The following is a 17349-nucleotide window of genomic DNA, read 5'->3' as shown; positions in this document are numbered from 1 at the left end:
AGTCTATAGAACGGTAAAGGCACGGTCATGATGTGTATTGCACTTACTATATGGGATACTTGTCCATAAAGACGAAGACGAGAGAAGAAATTTCTTCTAAAGGGTTCAAAACACGCTCTAAACTACAAGTCAAGTTGTGAAAAGCGTTTCAAGGCACATACTTTTAGAAACAATAGTAACGTGGTGCGAAGAGAGAACATTGTTGCACCACGCAGGTCAGGTAAGGTTAATTACGAAGTCAAATCAGAGCGACCTCTAGAAGCGTAGCGTATAATGAGAGATACGTAATCGTACTAATTTTTCTTATTTATTTTCCTGAGTCACCGTGTCGTACCGTTACACTTTATATATTTTGCATACCTACAATCGAATACAAAGACATATTAATCGAAGCTCGTGTAGTTTACAAAAATCTGCACCTCATTACCGTCTCACCAGAGATGAAACTTCACACGTACAATGTAACCGTAACAACTATGGGGCATCTAAGGGTTTCTACTCATTTTCGCACACATCACCATTCGCAATAGTCTGGATATGATTTCCATTAGTTTTTTCGTGTAGACGACACGAGCCGTGCGCGGGCGGGGGTCAGAAAACCGGTTGACTGTGCCTCTGGCAGGGTACGCCGAGGCAGGCGGCGCGGCAGAGATGGCGAGCGGCATGGAGCAGGACCGGGCCGCGCGCGGGCAGCACCGGCGACAGCGAGTCCCCCGCGGGGCTCTCGCGGTCCCGCTCGCGCTCCCCGCCGGCCGAGGGCGGGCGCTACACGTGCGTGCACGCGCCCGCCGCTACGGGTCAGCCGCCCGCGAGCGCGTCCTCCGGCTCCGGCGACCAACAGTTGTCCGATAGCCAGCACCCTACCACCACTGTCAAGAATCCTATCAGCAACGCCAATACTATGTATATCTCCGCGTTTCCTGCGAAAATTAACACACATATATATATTTATTTTGTGTAGGCCAACGACGGCACGTACAAATTGTCAGGTACAATATTTTTCTTAAACTACTACCGGATCGGAACGCGACCTCTACTGATCGAGAAGATCCGGTAAGAAACTCAGTGGGTTTGTCATTTTTTTGGAGTTTACTCCTTAAGAAACGATTTGAGTTATAAGGCCCGGTACGGAAATTTTATGAGGAGTAAAATCAAGTGTAACACGAAAAGTTGAGGCGTAACGTCGAAAGAGACAAACATATATATCTGTAGGATTGAACGTGTAAAAGAATGAGATGGAATACATTACACAGCGTATCTCATTCTCGGGGTCTCCTCTTTGCGCGATACTTCGTAGTCTCACTGTATAGTTCACTACCTCCAGTCTGAGAGTTGAATGTTTGTACGTGTGTGTTGCGCGCTAGATATGGTACAACTATTGATGCGGTGTTTTCACGATTCATAACTCATGTAACTTCCGAAGTTCACGTATCGTATTTCAGTTACCACAAACCTATAATTACAGTATTTAAGAATGATATTATAATTCAAAGTGAAAGAAATCAATCATCCTAAAATTGGATTTGTATAAATTGAACACAATTATTATTATTATTATTATTATTTAAATTATTTTGTAACATACTTTATGTAATACGCATTATTGAAGTAATATAAATAATCCGAATAATTACAGATATATGTTTGTTTCTCTTATCATTTTAGCAGATGCGTTCATTTACCCTTTTTTTCTATTCGATATATATCATAATTATCGTTCGTAAGGAGTAAACTCCAATCGTGCGTCGTAGCTGACACACACACACTTTTTTTAATAATAATTATTCATTTTTTATTAATGCCATCATTAAGTACAATCAATAAGCAATACTATCATTTTGGTTCATTTATAGTGTGGTTTGCATATATTTATAGTCTGTGGTTTATGGAAATCATCAATTAATAAGAAAAATATTGTAGGTTGTACTGATTGCAGACTAATTTATTGATAATGAAATCCACATATTGTGAAACGGATTGCAAACAAGGACACAATTATCAAGTATAAGTAAATGGGTACACGTGCGTTAGTAACCTACATAAAATGAGTTAGCTACAAGCTACAATAAACAAGCGATTATTTTCGCTGGAGCTCAACAAAATTTACTTGTGGCAAGCAATTCGCCCCCAGTTTGCAACTGCACGTACACAAACACAGAAGCGCAACAGTCAGCGGCAAAATAACTCGCGGCTGTCGGCTCGACCTGAGGGCCCTTTTGTTGGAGAGTGTCTCAGAGTTTAGTGTGCTACGACTATTGTGTAACTTTGTATTCTCCGCCAATGAAGCGGAACTGGCTTCATAAAATTGGAATTCTTTAATGCTTTTTTCACATTCGCAGAATAGTTTTCTTATACAAATAGTACCTATACCTGTCTTCAAAAGTCTGCAAACACATATTTCAAACAAATATTATTCTGTGTATTAAATATGAAACTTAATCGCAAAGGAATTTTATATTAAGTCTTTTAATCGTAATTGAATGTATACAAGTATACAAGAAAGTATTAATATGAGCGATAAAGTAATTTTATTTCAACAAAAGATTTCTTGAATTAAAGTTCAATATAAAACAAGGAATGAACCATTATATTGCAATCGGAATAATCAGTTGTGCAGTCGTTTTAATTACAGTTAGTTGGTAACATTTCTCAAAGTCTCACCGAGCTGCTTGCGAATGCCAAGTGGCTGTCGACTGCGCCAGAGCGAATTGATGAGCATAGGGTCGCCTCGAGTGCGCCAATCTCGATATCCTCGTCCTCTGGAATACTGACTGAATCTGTGTGCAAAGACCGACTTAATAATACCTAGTCCGCTCCTCAAACCAGGCATACGAAACAAGCACGGCACAAACAGCGCCTAGAGGCACATTATTGATTAACAACTATAATCTGTATGGTAAGTAGCGAAGAAATATCGCATCGTCTCGTAATGAGACGATAAAACTGCCGAAGGCTCTCGCCGTTGGAGCAAAGCCAAAACCTTCAGTGGCGAAGCCAGTCCATACAAATACAGTTAATACAGAAGCTAAAAAGCGAAATTGAATTGTTAGCATATCTCAAATTCCGTCCTTAGGACAATTTAGTAGCGGTTCGTGCAGTTCCTATTTGGTAAGTGTTTCATGCGAATGCAAATAAACTACCGTGACATCGTACATAAGAATATCTAAAGCAAAATGCTCATTTTTACAATTGTAATACAATAAAAAAACATTACATACCTAAGTTTAATTTACAAAACCTTCATGTCAAGTATCTTGTCTCATATGATTCTTTAAAGTTACGTTATTGTTTACAGATAACAATTCAATTTCGCGGCATTAATCGTGTTGAATTACCTATCCATCTTAATCAATACTACCTACTTACTCTTAATGCTATTTGTTACTTATCTAAGAGTAAATACAGTTTACAGAGGGTCTTGTTAATAACTTATAATCGTATGTAATGTATCCAAAAATTTTATGTCAATAATATTAAACGCATCAAAACTGTCTTATACAATTTGTTTAAACACCTCAAACTTACTTGCATATATAACTACTAGTGAGTCAAACGTGCAGTAATATATACCTTCATGCAGCGGTTCTATTCCTACATGATAATACAATCATCGGTAACATTCGATGATTTGTATGAATTAATTCATTTCAGGTATTTGGCTCTTAAATATTATAAAAGTTTATTTAAACGTATCGTCTAAAGAATGAGTTACTTACATAGTCTCGTCGCACCCGATTTGATTCGTAGCAGATGATAAAATATTAATATAAAAAATAACATCCACATTTACACATCTATCAACGATAAAATAACATTATTAGGGTTAAATTAATACTGCTGTTTTGAAAACCAGCAAATTGAGTTGTGTGTCAGTTCGGTTACTTATGCAAATGATTTTATTGTTGTTCATTTTGTACTTGTGTAGGGAGAATATATACCTATACAGGTATGTAATTCAATGGTATAAATAATAAATTTACCAAACTGTTAAACAATAAATGAATACTGTCCGAAGGTAATGAAGTATAAAAATAAAACAATTTGTTAGAATTTTTTGTTTAGTAGGCTTTTAACTTATATTATATTAATTAATATTATTATAATATTATTACTTATATACGAAATAACGAGACTGTGTTCTTGACTTGATAAATTCGTTTAAAATGTTAATAATCTAAGAATTTATCACTTACCTATCCTTTGAACAGAAATAACGTAACTTCATTAAATATGACCCGAGTAGATTAGGCAGTACTAGTCAAATAAAATTCGCAACAGAAAAAAATAGTAAGGATTCTTTTATAGAAAGTTAACCTAAGATAGAGAAGAAGGAAGTGCATGAAGCTGTCATCTCAAATCATACACAACACCCTATAATTAATTAATTACATTTAAAATCATCCGAAGATTGAATGTGGCGGCACTACCGCCATCATTTTGCTATTATATAGTAACATTGTAACGCTGCTACAATCTACTTTAAAGAGGGGGAAGACAGACGTACATGTACGTGGCATTCCAACTTAGTCCTCTGGGATAGGACCCCATTTATAATCGGTGTCAGGTAGGACCTCTTTAACATTACTTACGGATATTTACGAGTTGTAGAGACACGAAGAGAAATTGAAATGTTTTCTACATGTGCGCGTTTATTGATGTTGTTCAGTTTATTGTTATTGTTGAGATTACCATTTTGAAACACGACCACTCACATGTACTATGTGTAAAATCTAAAATAATTCCATTAAAAATGTTGGTAAAATGTCCGACATGAACTAAAACTGTGTTGTGTTGATGGACTACAAGAATAAAGAAATCATAATAATGATTTATTCTTCTTTTTACTTTATTTCATTGTGGGTAAATAATGCTCGAGAGAAAATAGTTTACTTGGATATATTTATTTGTTTGTTTGTTTCGTATTACTCATACGTTCATATCGTTTATCCTACCCCTGTTTCTTATGTTCTATGTATTATTTTGGTTATAAAAATCAGTTACATTTAACCATCTTGCAATAGAGCTGTATAATAATATACGATCTAACTAAATTATTATAAGATTAAAGGAGAAAAAGAATATGCAGACCATGTGATGGGTAAATTGTCATTACCCTATATGGACAACTGTTACCAATTCCATATCGAACAGGGGTTCTACCAACACCCATCTTAGATGCGTCATGGCTCCTGAGGACTAAACAGATTAAAAGTTTGCATCATTAGTAAGTTAGCCGGCAACCATGCTCTACCACTGAAAAGCAGAATTGTTCAATAGTAGAAATAAGTATAATAGCGGTACCTCATTCTCGCTGATTCTACCATCTTCCAGCATTAATATAACTTTATGCATGATCTACGCTCAACGATAAAACAATATACCTATTTGTAGCCATTTAAAACGACAATATTACATAATTCCTTGTATCACGAAGCTGCTAGAAATTTCATAATCCATTTTGCCGGTGATATTATCCCTTGGTTACGCTGTGATTAGTTTGGACATGAATTGGCGAACAGGGCATGCTCGTAATTGCGAGAATATTAAACCGCCGAAAGGCAATCATCGGCTTGTATGCGTTATTGGCATATATTTTAGGATATTATGCCACCCTTACTATGAGCCAACAGACATTTACGTTAAGTAATTATTTGGAAATATTACTTACTAATTCCATTGATAGATTGTGTTAGTTTAATATGAACGACTGATGAAAATGACAGTAGATTATGTTTTTACCTACTTAAAAACTATGCAGATATGAGTGTTTTTCATGATGGCAATTTTCGGTCTCTACTGGAATTTTTAGCTTTCGTTTAAATATTTTATGTCATCTAGAAAGATTTGTTCAATATTAATAAACAACCATTATGATAATTAAAACGCGAACTCGGGCACTGTTTTGATTACCCCGCTAGTCAAGAACACATTCCCGTGTATCAATAGTGATGGAGATACACCGTGGTGTATGAGCGTACCTGCGGATACCACCGACGCCGGCGGGCGCCGCGGTGGAGTGCGACACCCCCGGCACCTGCGCGCCACCCTGCACGCCGCCCTGCACGCTGCCTTGCGGAGCGCACACACAACACCCTGTGACCGTAATGTTTGTTTTAACCCGCTGAAAAGGATAAGCCTCCGCGGTGAAGTTTTCATGACGTAAACTTGCCATTGGAATGATTGCCATTGACATGAGTACATAAGGCAGTAGAGTAAAAAATAGCAAGAGAAAAAAATAGAAATTTAATAGTAAAGGAACTTTTTAGAGTACAGAAAAAAAGAAAGGAACTAAGGAAAAAAAGTGCATGAACGCATCATCTCAAATCAGACTACCTACTTTGTGCAGATAAAAAATATACTAATGCTAGTGTGCTATAGATACACTTATAAAGTAAAAACTTAGGTAAAAAGTTCCTTTTTAAGATAAGTAGTTTCTTCTTCATCTACTTAAAGTGTTAAAAATTATGACTAAACGAGTTTTGAATATATAAAGCTCTAGATTAAAAAGTTAGTCCACACTGAAAAACGCGCTAATATCGACGTAATTAGCTCGATGGAGTTTTAATATAATCCTTAGAATGGCGAGCTGGCAGTATGCCTGCAAGTAGGGTTGCCAACTGTAAGAGAAGTCTCGTAGAAATATGTACGAGATCTTGACATAAAGGAAGATGGTATTAATTTCAAAAGGAATTAGCGGAATTTTGAAGAGAAATACATATATATTTCAGTGATTGTTTGGTCCTGGCCACCATATTTTTCGATGATATATATACATTTCAGAGATTTCTTCTCCTATATACCATCTTCCCAGAAGTGTTTAAAAGGCAAAATACGAAATTTTATTTGTTTATGTACGAAAAAAAAATCTGCAGTTGGCAACCCTGCCTGCAAGTGAAATGACACTAACGACCGTTTATCAGAAGGACAGAGATGGCTCGAAAGTTCATTGACGTCTCTGTGAGTCGCGGAAATGCAGGGAGCTTTTCGCAAATTGTGGTGCAGCCCTGTAATTTTTCTAATGAAGTGACAGTCTTTTTGGTACGTTGAAGAGACTAACGGTATTATTGCGCATTCTGACAAGTTGCGGATTCAGGATTTTTGTTTGGGAGGATCTTGGCGAGGATAGGCTTTATCAAGGTAAATATTAAAACATTCAAAAAAGTTAAATTTGCCGCTCCCTTGGTCCTCTCGCTCCCTCTTGGTCGGGGAAAAAAATACAAAGCGTTTCTATTACTTCAATTTTGCTATACGCTACGCTTTTGGATACCTAGTAAAGTACCTAGTAAGTAAATACCTAGTAGTAGTATTGTATTATTTACTTAGAAATACATGGTATGATGTTTTAATTTATGATTTCTCATGAACGTACTCTAGTAGACGATTTTAAGGGGGGCTTGAGTCCTCCTTCTCTGAATCTGCTAGCGCAGGGGACTTCTTTATTCGGACGACACGAGCTTTCCCTATTTTAGATCGACAGAAACACGTAACAAAATGCTTTTATAAATTTATCTATCTCAACACTAACAAAAAACTTAATCACAAAACACATGATAAGTGTAGGATAAAGTTATTCAGTAGGATAATATATCTGTGGATAAAGTATATGTCAACTAGTTAACGTATGCTTTGAAGACAACTACTATGAAGACCATATACTTAAATCTAAGTCTATGTTCTTCATAGGTTCGTAAATTTCGCTGCACTAATAAAGACACCTTCACACATGGAAGCTTACGTGTGTTCACAACACATACATAAAGATACACGACTGCGCTTGTTTCCGACGACATGTTGGCTAATTCAAAAGCACATCGGTCACGTGTCGTTACAAGCCGATGTCGTGTGGTCCCAATAAAGATAACAATAACAAAACGAGAAAGTTATCCGAGCGAACAATGCTTAATTCTATTGTTTTTTAAAGTTTGTTACTCGTTCGTGAACCGAGTTGCGGAGTCGCCACCGTTGCTCACACAAGCGAAAACTTGACGTGATATTTGTTTTGCGTTGCCAACTCGCTGAACACGGCCTCATGGGATTTGCATTTACATCAGCGCTGAATAATGGAGTAAAAACCATTTATTAATGTTTTTGTGGTCGATCGAAATACATCCAGTTTTAGTATTACGTATTGCTAATAGAACGACATCGATGTTATTCTGGCGATTTGTTTATTTTGATAATAATTCTAAAGAAATATATAGAGAGGAAGAGAGAGAGAACCTTGAAGGGAGCATACCCCATATGATAAATATCATATCGTAAGGAATACATTATCTTAAGCCGCATTTAGAAACGTTTCAATAAATCTACAGTACCTAATTATGTGAAAATACGAAAGATCCCTACATTTGTACACGGTAAACGTGTTTTAATTTAATAGAGATTCTCTCAACTCAAAGAGTAGGTATTCATCGCATGCCATTCTCGATACAATTGTATGAATAGTGCTGCTACTCGCTCGCCATTGTTTTCGTTCTAAAGTACGCATTCAACTTAATAAAGTGCTTCTATGTAAGTATTCTGTTATGTAGCTACGTTTACGTTAACCTTTGTTTGTTTTATACCCAGTTTAGATATAATCAGACAGATGATACATTTATGTTTGTTTATTAAACTGTTATTTAATTTTTATCGTATATAATTGTGCAATAAACTGTAAATTATGGGGTCCATTCGCGTATTATGGACTTTGTGTCATGCACGAACCATAATAACATATTATGAAAACTTTAATAAAATAAAGATAGATAACACTAGTAGGTTAAGTAATAGCATCAATTTCTGAATAGAATCCTAAAAAGACAATAAATCTCTATGTGGAAGCTTATGGTAATAACGGAACGACTTTAAAGGGGATGTACTCGTACGTAAGTCAGAAGATTATTCTAGTAAAATCGACAACGATACAAAATAAAATATACTTCTGTCTCCTACAAAAACTTCTATCTCTTCAAATCTAGGCGTACAAACAACTGGTATAAATAGAACAAATTTGTCTCCAGTGTAATCTATTCTTTGCAACAAAACTTACTAACAAGCAATAGCGGGAACCCTCCAGCGGTTACGAACATCAGTTCCGCAATAAGGCAAATTAGGGATCTCTACAAGTTCCCCGATAACAATCTGCATTCCCTCTTCGAGGTTGCTTTGTTGTGTATTGATCTTGAGTCCAGCTTTCATTTCTTATGAAATATAATAAAATCGTGAAGATATGTCCGCAGTACAAAACATAAGTTCAGTCCGTCTAATAAGTCGGTCTTTACTGGAGTTCAAATAGAATTAAAGTTTATCCAAATAGATCACAATTGCATTCTCGAATTGAGGGGTAAAAAACTAGCAAAAAAGAAGCAAAGACGCTTCATTCGCAAAATACCTAAGCTGAGTTATTTGTGACTCGGTTGGGGCTTAGAAGACTTTTACGTGACTGTTTTTTTCTAAGATTTTTTCACTTTAGTTTATGAAGAAAATGTTTTCGGCATTCGAACTGTATATTTTGTTATACTTATTTCAAATGCCGGTAATTTTGGATTTAAGCTCTTTAGATTCTAACCCCTTAAGTTGACATCCGTATTAACTACTATTTTAAAAACCTAACTGCCCAAATCTAGCTACTTAAAAAAACAGACATATTGATATTTACGTATTATGAGCGAAAAATATCTTCAATGTAATTTATACATTTTAAGGAAATTGATAAACAAGCAATTTATTGTTGGAGCTCTGTTCCAGCGTTACGAATAAATCTTCCGTAATAAAGCAAATTACAGATCCCGGAGCCTCTCGATAACAATCCGTACACTCTTCGCGGTTATGTTTTGTTATATTTTGCTTTTTGTGGGAGCGATGAATAATGCAAGTATTGACAGACAACTTTAAAATTCGGTCTCTCAATTTGGTCTGAGTACTCGAGTTGAATCAAATTGTCGAAGTTATGTACGAATGAGAAATGAAATATGCAAATGATGGAAATCATTCTAAGAAAACCTACATCTGAGTGTGTAAAAAAGTTTTCAAATGCATTAGAAGTCGTAGTGGGCTATAGTCGGAACACTTTTCACTCTGACACAAAGAGTAGGTACCCGTGGCCAACGTGGGTAATTGCCTTAACAAACTAGCTACTTGTAGCATTCACATTTCACGTTTTGGTGACAAGCTGCCTCCAAACGTGGCAACAAAAACGCACGATTTAGCGAATGCATTTTGCATTCTGCTTTTTGCTTTCATTTCCTACATCGGACGTCCACAGAGTAGTTGCATGTGCTTAAATGTATACAGATTGTAGCTTTCTCTAGCTCCCGAAAAACATCTTAATCGTCGAGCGCCATTGCAAAAAGTAGTTAGTCTGCCGAGCCCTAATGGCTTGACGACGATCAATAATGCAACGGGTACAAGGATTTCAAAAAGCACTTAGTCTTCGTAACGTTGTTAATACATCTTTCATATTTTAAATTCCAGCTCTAAAAGGGAAGGTAACGAGTTCATTTACGACCGCTGCCCCTGCAAGGTGTTTCAAACCGCAATAAATCCTTTCAAAGTTTTGTCTCGGCCCTACAGTTTTCCGCGCAGCAAATTTCTTTATTTTGATAGGCGTAATGGTCACATTGGAATGGTTTACGTAGATTTAATTTAATGCAATGTTTATTTTGAGATAAATAAATATTTCATATAATTTATATAAAAAGTTCGTGCTACTCAGCAAGTTCGAAAACATCCTAAAACAACATTTTTCTGTAAATAAGACCATAAAATAAATATTAAATATTTTAATCTCTTAAAAAATATTTCTATGAAAATATTCGACGTTGTTAAAATCATAATTATAAAATTATATTAAGATTTACTAAATAAATGCGATCCAGCTAAATTGAAAAGCCTAAAAAAACACTTTGAAATAATTTGTGCATACTTCAACATTCACCGTTTTATACTAAAACAAAAATTAATACAACACTTTTGCAAACAGTAACGAGTAGGTACTCACATCGCTTGCAACTATTTTGTCGCGAAACAACTTGAAACAAGCGACCCGAACTCCTCTATATCGTCATCAAAAGCAAAAGCTTTAATGAGGGCCTCAAACGAATTACGAGAAATCGCTGTGCCAAGTCTTTTTGCTCTTATTTTCAATAGTTCTACACACACGAGTTATAATCAAGTATGAGAAAAAGATTATTCACAACAATAAATCTGTACGTATTTATTAATATGCGGTTGAATGCATACACGTGAGTAATAATCAAGAATAACAAAAAGAATATTCTCAACAATAATTCCAATATGTGAATACTCACACAATTGAATGTATGCACGCGAAAGACAAAGAATACTCCGACAATAAATCACATCACAATCTATATATATAAAAGAGATTTCCACGTATATAGTCACTCATCACGATATCTCTGGAACCATTAGAGCTAAAGACTTGAAATTTGGTAGGAATATTCTTTTCACCGAGTAGAGGTCAGCTAAGAACGGATTTTACGAAATTCCACCGTTAAGGGGGTTAAATGGGGGTTGGAAGTTAATATGAAAGTCCGTCAGTTTTAAGGCAAACTAGATGAAAATTGGTATTTAGCTTTCTGATTTAAAGTAATAAAAATCTAATCTAAGGGTTTTTCCAAAATCAACCCTAAAGGTGGTTAAATAGGGGTTGACAGGTTATTTTAAATTTTGCCATTTTGGAAGCCAGCACTATGAAAGTTAGCCATTGCTTTGCTGGTTAGATATAAAATAACTTTAGTTCTACCGTTTTTGGAAAATCAACCCCTATGTGGGTTAAATAAGGGTTGTAAGTTTGTATAGAATTCCCCCAGTTTTGATGTAAACGCTATCAAAATCGGTATTTAGGTTTTCGATTAAAAATAATTAAATACCTATTTCACCATTTTTGGAAAATCAACCCTTAAGTTGGTAAAATAAGGGTTAACAGCTTATTTTAAAATTTGCCAATTTGAAAGCCAGCACTATGTAAGTTAGCCATTGGCTCACTGGTTAGCTACAGTGGAACTATAATTCTACCGTTTAGAAAATGAACCCTTATTTGGGTTAAATAAGGGTTGTAAGTTTGTATGAGAGTCCCCCAGTTTTGATGTAAACTGTATAAAAATCGGTATCTGGGTTTCGATAGAAAATAATTAATCATCTATTTCATTGTTTTTGGAAAATCATCCCTTAAGTTCGTTAAATGGGGGTTGGAATTTTATTTCAAACTCCGTTAATTCGGAAGCAAGGACTATAAAAACTTGCATTTGGCTTTCCTGTTAGAAATAATAGAACTTTTTAACACCATTTATGGAAAATCTACCCTCAAGAGGGTAAAATAGGGGTTGTAAGTTTGTATGAAAGTCCTCCAGTTTTAATGTAAACTATATAAAAATTGGTATTTGGGTTTTCGATAGAAAATAATTAAACACCTATACCATTATTTTTGGAAAATCATCCCTTAAGGTCGTTAAATGGGGGTTGGAATTTCATTTCAAACTCCGTTAATTCGGGAGCGACCACTATGAAAAATTATCATTACAATCAATGAAGCATCTGAGTCACGGTTTTTTTTAGATTTTTAGATTAACCCTTAAGACTGCTATAGAAGGGTGTATGCATTATGCCTTTCTGTTTACACATCTGTTTCAGCATTTTAGCAACTCAACAATCAACCACCATTTTTTTTTTATACTATAAAAGTAGACGACGAGCATGCAGTCCACCTGATGGTAAGTGGCTATGGACATCTGTAATCAACCCCAGATAGGATTAGATATTCCTACCTGAGGTCAGCCACAGATGCGCCGCTACCCCTGAGGACTAAGTTGGAACGCCTCGGAAAAGTCTGTCTCCCTTACCACACCCTTATAAAAACGGAACACAGCAGCGCCTAACACTGCTGTTATTAGGTAGAAATAGGTGTGGCGGTGGTGCCGCTGGAGTCGAACCACAAAGGGTTCTACCACCTTTAGAAACCTATAAGTAAAGGAAGATTCTTTAAAAACCGTTGTTGAAGTTACTTCCTATGGCGTGTCTGGAAAAAGAACAGAGTGCAGAGAGGTTTAGTGTAGGGTGAAATTCCACGGGCCATCGTAACATATATTTTTAACATGGGAATGTATTACGCGTGTTGAAGTGCACATCGACGGTTTTTTAGGGTTCCGTACATAAAGGATAAAAACGGAACTCTATTACTAAGACTTCACTGTCTGTCCGTCTGTCCGTGTGTCACAGGGCTCTATCTCTGGAACCGTAATAGATAGACATTTGAAATTCTTACAGAGGATGCATAACGGTGGCCGCTATAACAACAAATACTAAAAATAAAAAAGTTGAAAACAAAAAGGGGTCCCCATACAACAAACTGCTATTCGATATTTTTCCAACTAACTTTTAAACCGGTAGAAGTAGACAGTTGAAACTTTCACAAAATGTGTAAATAAAAATTTTAGTTGTACGGAATGCTCAAGGTGCGGGTTGGACTTGCACTTGGTAAATTATTAGTAACGCGCAGACCCGCGGGCCACAAGGAAAAGTCGCGGGCCATACACCACCCGTGGGTGTCGGCTTGCCGACCGCAGGTGTTGAATTAGCTTTCAGAAATTTGATGATAAAGTATTTATTGATACATATGTACATAGGAATGTTTTTGAAATTCTACTAAGGAGGTAAAAGAAGTTTTATATGTATATATACGGGAATCTTTTAAGTTCGAAGTTAGAAACGTAAAATTTCAGATAACGTCTATTCAGACAAAATAATATATTTTAATAAATTTCAGGTTTATTGTAAAGCTAAAACTATGAACAATGTGTTTTTTGGATTTTAATTTACGTTTCTAATATACAAAATTAGTGATCAAAAAAATTTTAAAACTATGAAAATAATAACAGTATAAAAATAAGAATAATGCTAAAATAGAAAATGCTAGCAATATGCTAAAAAGTTCATAGCTTTAAATTTATAACCAATGTTTATTTAGAATTAGTTAATAAAAAAGATATAAGTTAAATTACTGTCTTTTTATTTAGCACGACAAAGTATTAATGCCTAGGCTTAAGTTGTTTATATCCGATCTATATTTATATAGATTTTATATGTGTAACAAATTCTAAACTTGATGGCATTGACACTCACGTCGATTCATGGTGTAGGCCTACTGGGGATCCCGCCATGTAAAATAATGGGAACGCATCGTACGACACAGTACCTCCATGGTGATGTGGAAAGCTGTATTATTTATTATTTTAATTCATATAAATCGATAAGACCCTAAGTAGTTAACGGTGTGTTGATTTCGTAAAATCCGTTCATGATAAATAATTAGGCAGCTAGATAACACAATTTAATATTTCTTTTACTTGGCATGTATTTTATGCCACGCGAAGCGGGCGGGTAACGGCTAGTATTAAATAAAAGAATAAAGCTATTTCTTAATACAATTTACATTTTTTTTGTTCCCGCGCAAAATACAACTCAAACGTCAAGACTGTTCTTTTTTTTCTTTTTTATCCTAACTCATACAATCGTATCTGCCAGTGATTATATAAATAAGAACTTATTATTATAAAATACATCATGAATATTACACAATACAATTAATCAAAATAATAATAATAAAATAATTTGCATACATTTCTAATAATATGTATTTTTTTAATTTCATTAGTCAAACAAAACGGACTTATTCAACTATTTTTAAAGAGGAAAAGATTCTCTATTCGACCTAAATTTTTAAATCTTCTCAGATTTCTTGGATTTGACAGGTTTGAATAGTTTGAATTGTTAAGGCACATCCCGACGACGTTGCGCAAATATTCTCAGGAAATCCGTTAAGCAGATTCCCTGGGAGCATGTGATGACAATTTTCTTGTGTAATTTACGTTCATTTTATGGAATTTGTTAAACTAAGGTTTACTTATTATTTAAGAAATAATATTTATTGTTTTTTTAATTGTAAATTGAATTTTCCCATTCAACCAAGTCCACGCCTAATGAGACAAAAATTATATCCACTTTCCTGTTTTATCCTCAGCCCCTAAGAATTATTTCAATTCACATGGAACAGTTTCAAGAAATCAAATTATACGCTGTCCCGTACTTAATATTATACGTATTGCAAAATTAGTGTTTTTATTTTTTTACTACTTATTTGTAAAAGTGCATTATAACGTCCGTAACAATAACATTAACGTTGATTCCTCGCGAAGCTTGTAGCCGACGTTAATGTTACTGTTGAAATACGTTTACTATATTACTTTACTAAGTTAGTGTAGATGCCTTTTAAATTTTAGTTTTAGATTTTTAGCAGATTTCAGTATATAGGTACACATAAAAGCAACACATAACATAAAAGCAATGAATTGTGTTTATATGAATCAAAAATACCTCCACCTACCATCGTACATATGAAAAATGTGCTCGTTAGTAACCTATACACTTTGTTGCGAAGGGCAGGGTTAAAAATATTTTGACCTTATCTCCGGGTGATTTACGAGAACTATCGCTATAAAGGAAAGTCAGTGACCTTATGTAAGTAACTAATAATATACTAATGTTTATGAGCCACTTTTGTTCATAAAACTACAAAGTCATTATTTCATATTCTTAGTGTTTCCTTTTCCGAGCTTTTAAAACCACTATATTATAGCAGCGAATAGCATTAAAACGACTTCATATGCATTTGTAGTAATAACATAATTTAATTTATAGCTGTTTTATGCACGAGATATTTTGACCGTCTTATTTTACTGGAATATAAAATAAACTGTCATATAAAATATACAAATTTTATAGATCTGCAACTTGCAGGAGTTTCAGTTAAAATAAAGATCTTATCAAAAAATCATTGGAACATTATTATATTGAAATAAATAAGAAAGGATGACTTTTCAAGTGTACGTGGATGATAAAATCCTAAGCTATAAGGAATAGCGAAAACGATCAAAGATTTTTATTGGAATCAATTTATACACCTAAGAATTGGTTAGTTAAAGCTTGGTAGGACAATGTATGAAAAAGTGTATTTTCTTTAAAAAAAAATGTATTTTCTTTTAGTTTTATATTTAACATTATTAAGCTCCATGTGCACTCTTTAAGAAGTCACCATATTTTAAACAAAGGAAAGATTAGAAAACAGGTGCATCGGACACCAATTCCAATATTCTTATTTTTATTCTTTAAAATAAAGAAAATATAGATGAAAACGAATGAAATTCTATAAAATAGTTCCGTCCGTGTCCGAATCCACTTCAGGTAATGTAAAATCCGTTTACGCGAGCAGTTGAACTGAGCTTGTTTGAAAAAGCTAAAATGGAGCAGATACTTGACAAGTTGGAATTTAAATCATCTTTGTAGAGCAGAACTGCCGACAGTACTTCATTACGAAAAATTATTACAGTGAAAACATTCGGCGGGAATATAATTATGAAGTTGATCTAGTAGCCATGAGAAGCATATTCTGAAAAACTATGTACGGCTAGTTTACAGCGGTGATTTCTTTATTAAAACTTCAACTATTTTGGATATATGTACTTTAATATTTATGAAATTCTTACAAAAAAATCAAGACCATCCCTTATTAGAAACAATACCAATTTAGTCGTGACCATATTTTTTGAATAACTAATTAAATGGACCGCGTAACGCACTGGATATTTTACCAGTCTACTCTTCAGAGGTTTCCAGATTGGTTTGGAACCCCAGTAATCCCCAGTGAGATGAAAATTTAATTTATATCTCTGTTCTGGGTCTTTGTGTGACACCCACGGTGCAGAAAACTCTAACGACAGGGTGTAACTGACAAGACCCTTATATTTTTTTTTGTATTAAAAATATACAAAATTTAACCAAGTACGAGTATCATTTTTATTAAAGATTTTCCGTTCCTTTTGCGGTACCAAAACATTCTTGTGAGGTGGCTCAAGCGTCTCAAGAATGAGAGCGGGATGCCACGTCACAATTTATAACTACATCCCATCCTTTTGTCTCAAACGTTGAACGTGAACTTTTGTTGAGATTAAGCTTGTTATTTCTGTTAGTTCAAGCTGTAACTTATACCTTGGAAAATATATTTATTGGTAGATTTTTAGTTAAAATATTGTCTTTTATGGCATATTTCAGGTAAGGAATTAATTTTTTGTATTATATAATTTTATAAATTAAATTAAAATATATATATTTTATTTAAATTTCTTACATTTATTTACATTGATAACGTTATTTGCAAAGTACCTACGATCCCATCAACATTTTATTTTTTTGGGTTCCGTAAGTAAAAAGCAAGATATGGAACCCAGCTAATTTCGTTCTGTCTGTCAACCCGTCTTTCCGCCTGTCCGTCCTACTGCACATCACAGGCGC

The 17349-nt window shown here is 34.7% G+C and overlaps 1 protein-coding gene across 3 annotated transcripts in view; it reads right to left on the bottom strand.

Annotated features, from left to right (window-relative positions):
- Positions 1 to 679: 679 nt before the first annotated feature.
- LOC140744378 (uncharacterized) overlaps positions 680 to 17349 on the bottom strand; it is a 49249-nt gene continuing 32579 nt past the window's right edge. For 2 of the 3 annotated variants that reach the window (XM_073075946.1, XM_073075945.1), the window contains exons 3-5: positions 5979 to 6093; positions 2662 to 2777; positions 680 to 920 (exon numbers count right to left, since the gene is read on the bottom strand). In XM_073075946.1, coding sequence (XP_072932047.1) covers positions 799 to 920; positions 2662 to 2777; positions 5979 to 6093 — 353 coding nt within the window. In that variant the 3' untranslated portion in view covers positions 680 to 798. The remainder of the gene's footprint in view (positions 921 to 2661; positions 2778 to 5978; positions 6094 to 17349) is intronic. The other variant, XM_073075947.1, reaches the window with a different exon arrangement.

The sequence above is a fragment of the Epargyreus clarus genome, unplaced genomic scaffold (genome assembly GCF_041222505.1).
Source record: "Epargyreus clarus isolate Ecla_fem2 unplaced genomic scaffold, WU_Ecla_fem_2.2 ptg000008l, whole genome shotgun sequence".
NCBI classification, from domain to species: domain Eukaryota; kingdom Metazoa; phylum Arthropoda; class Insecta; order Lepidoptera; family Hesperiidae; genus Epargyreus; species Epargyreus clarus.
The sequence above is the reverse complement of the archived record's forward strand: the minus strand, read 5'-3'. Positions and strand labels throughout refer to the sequence as shown.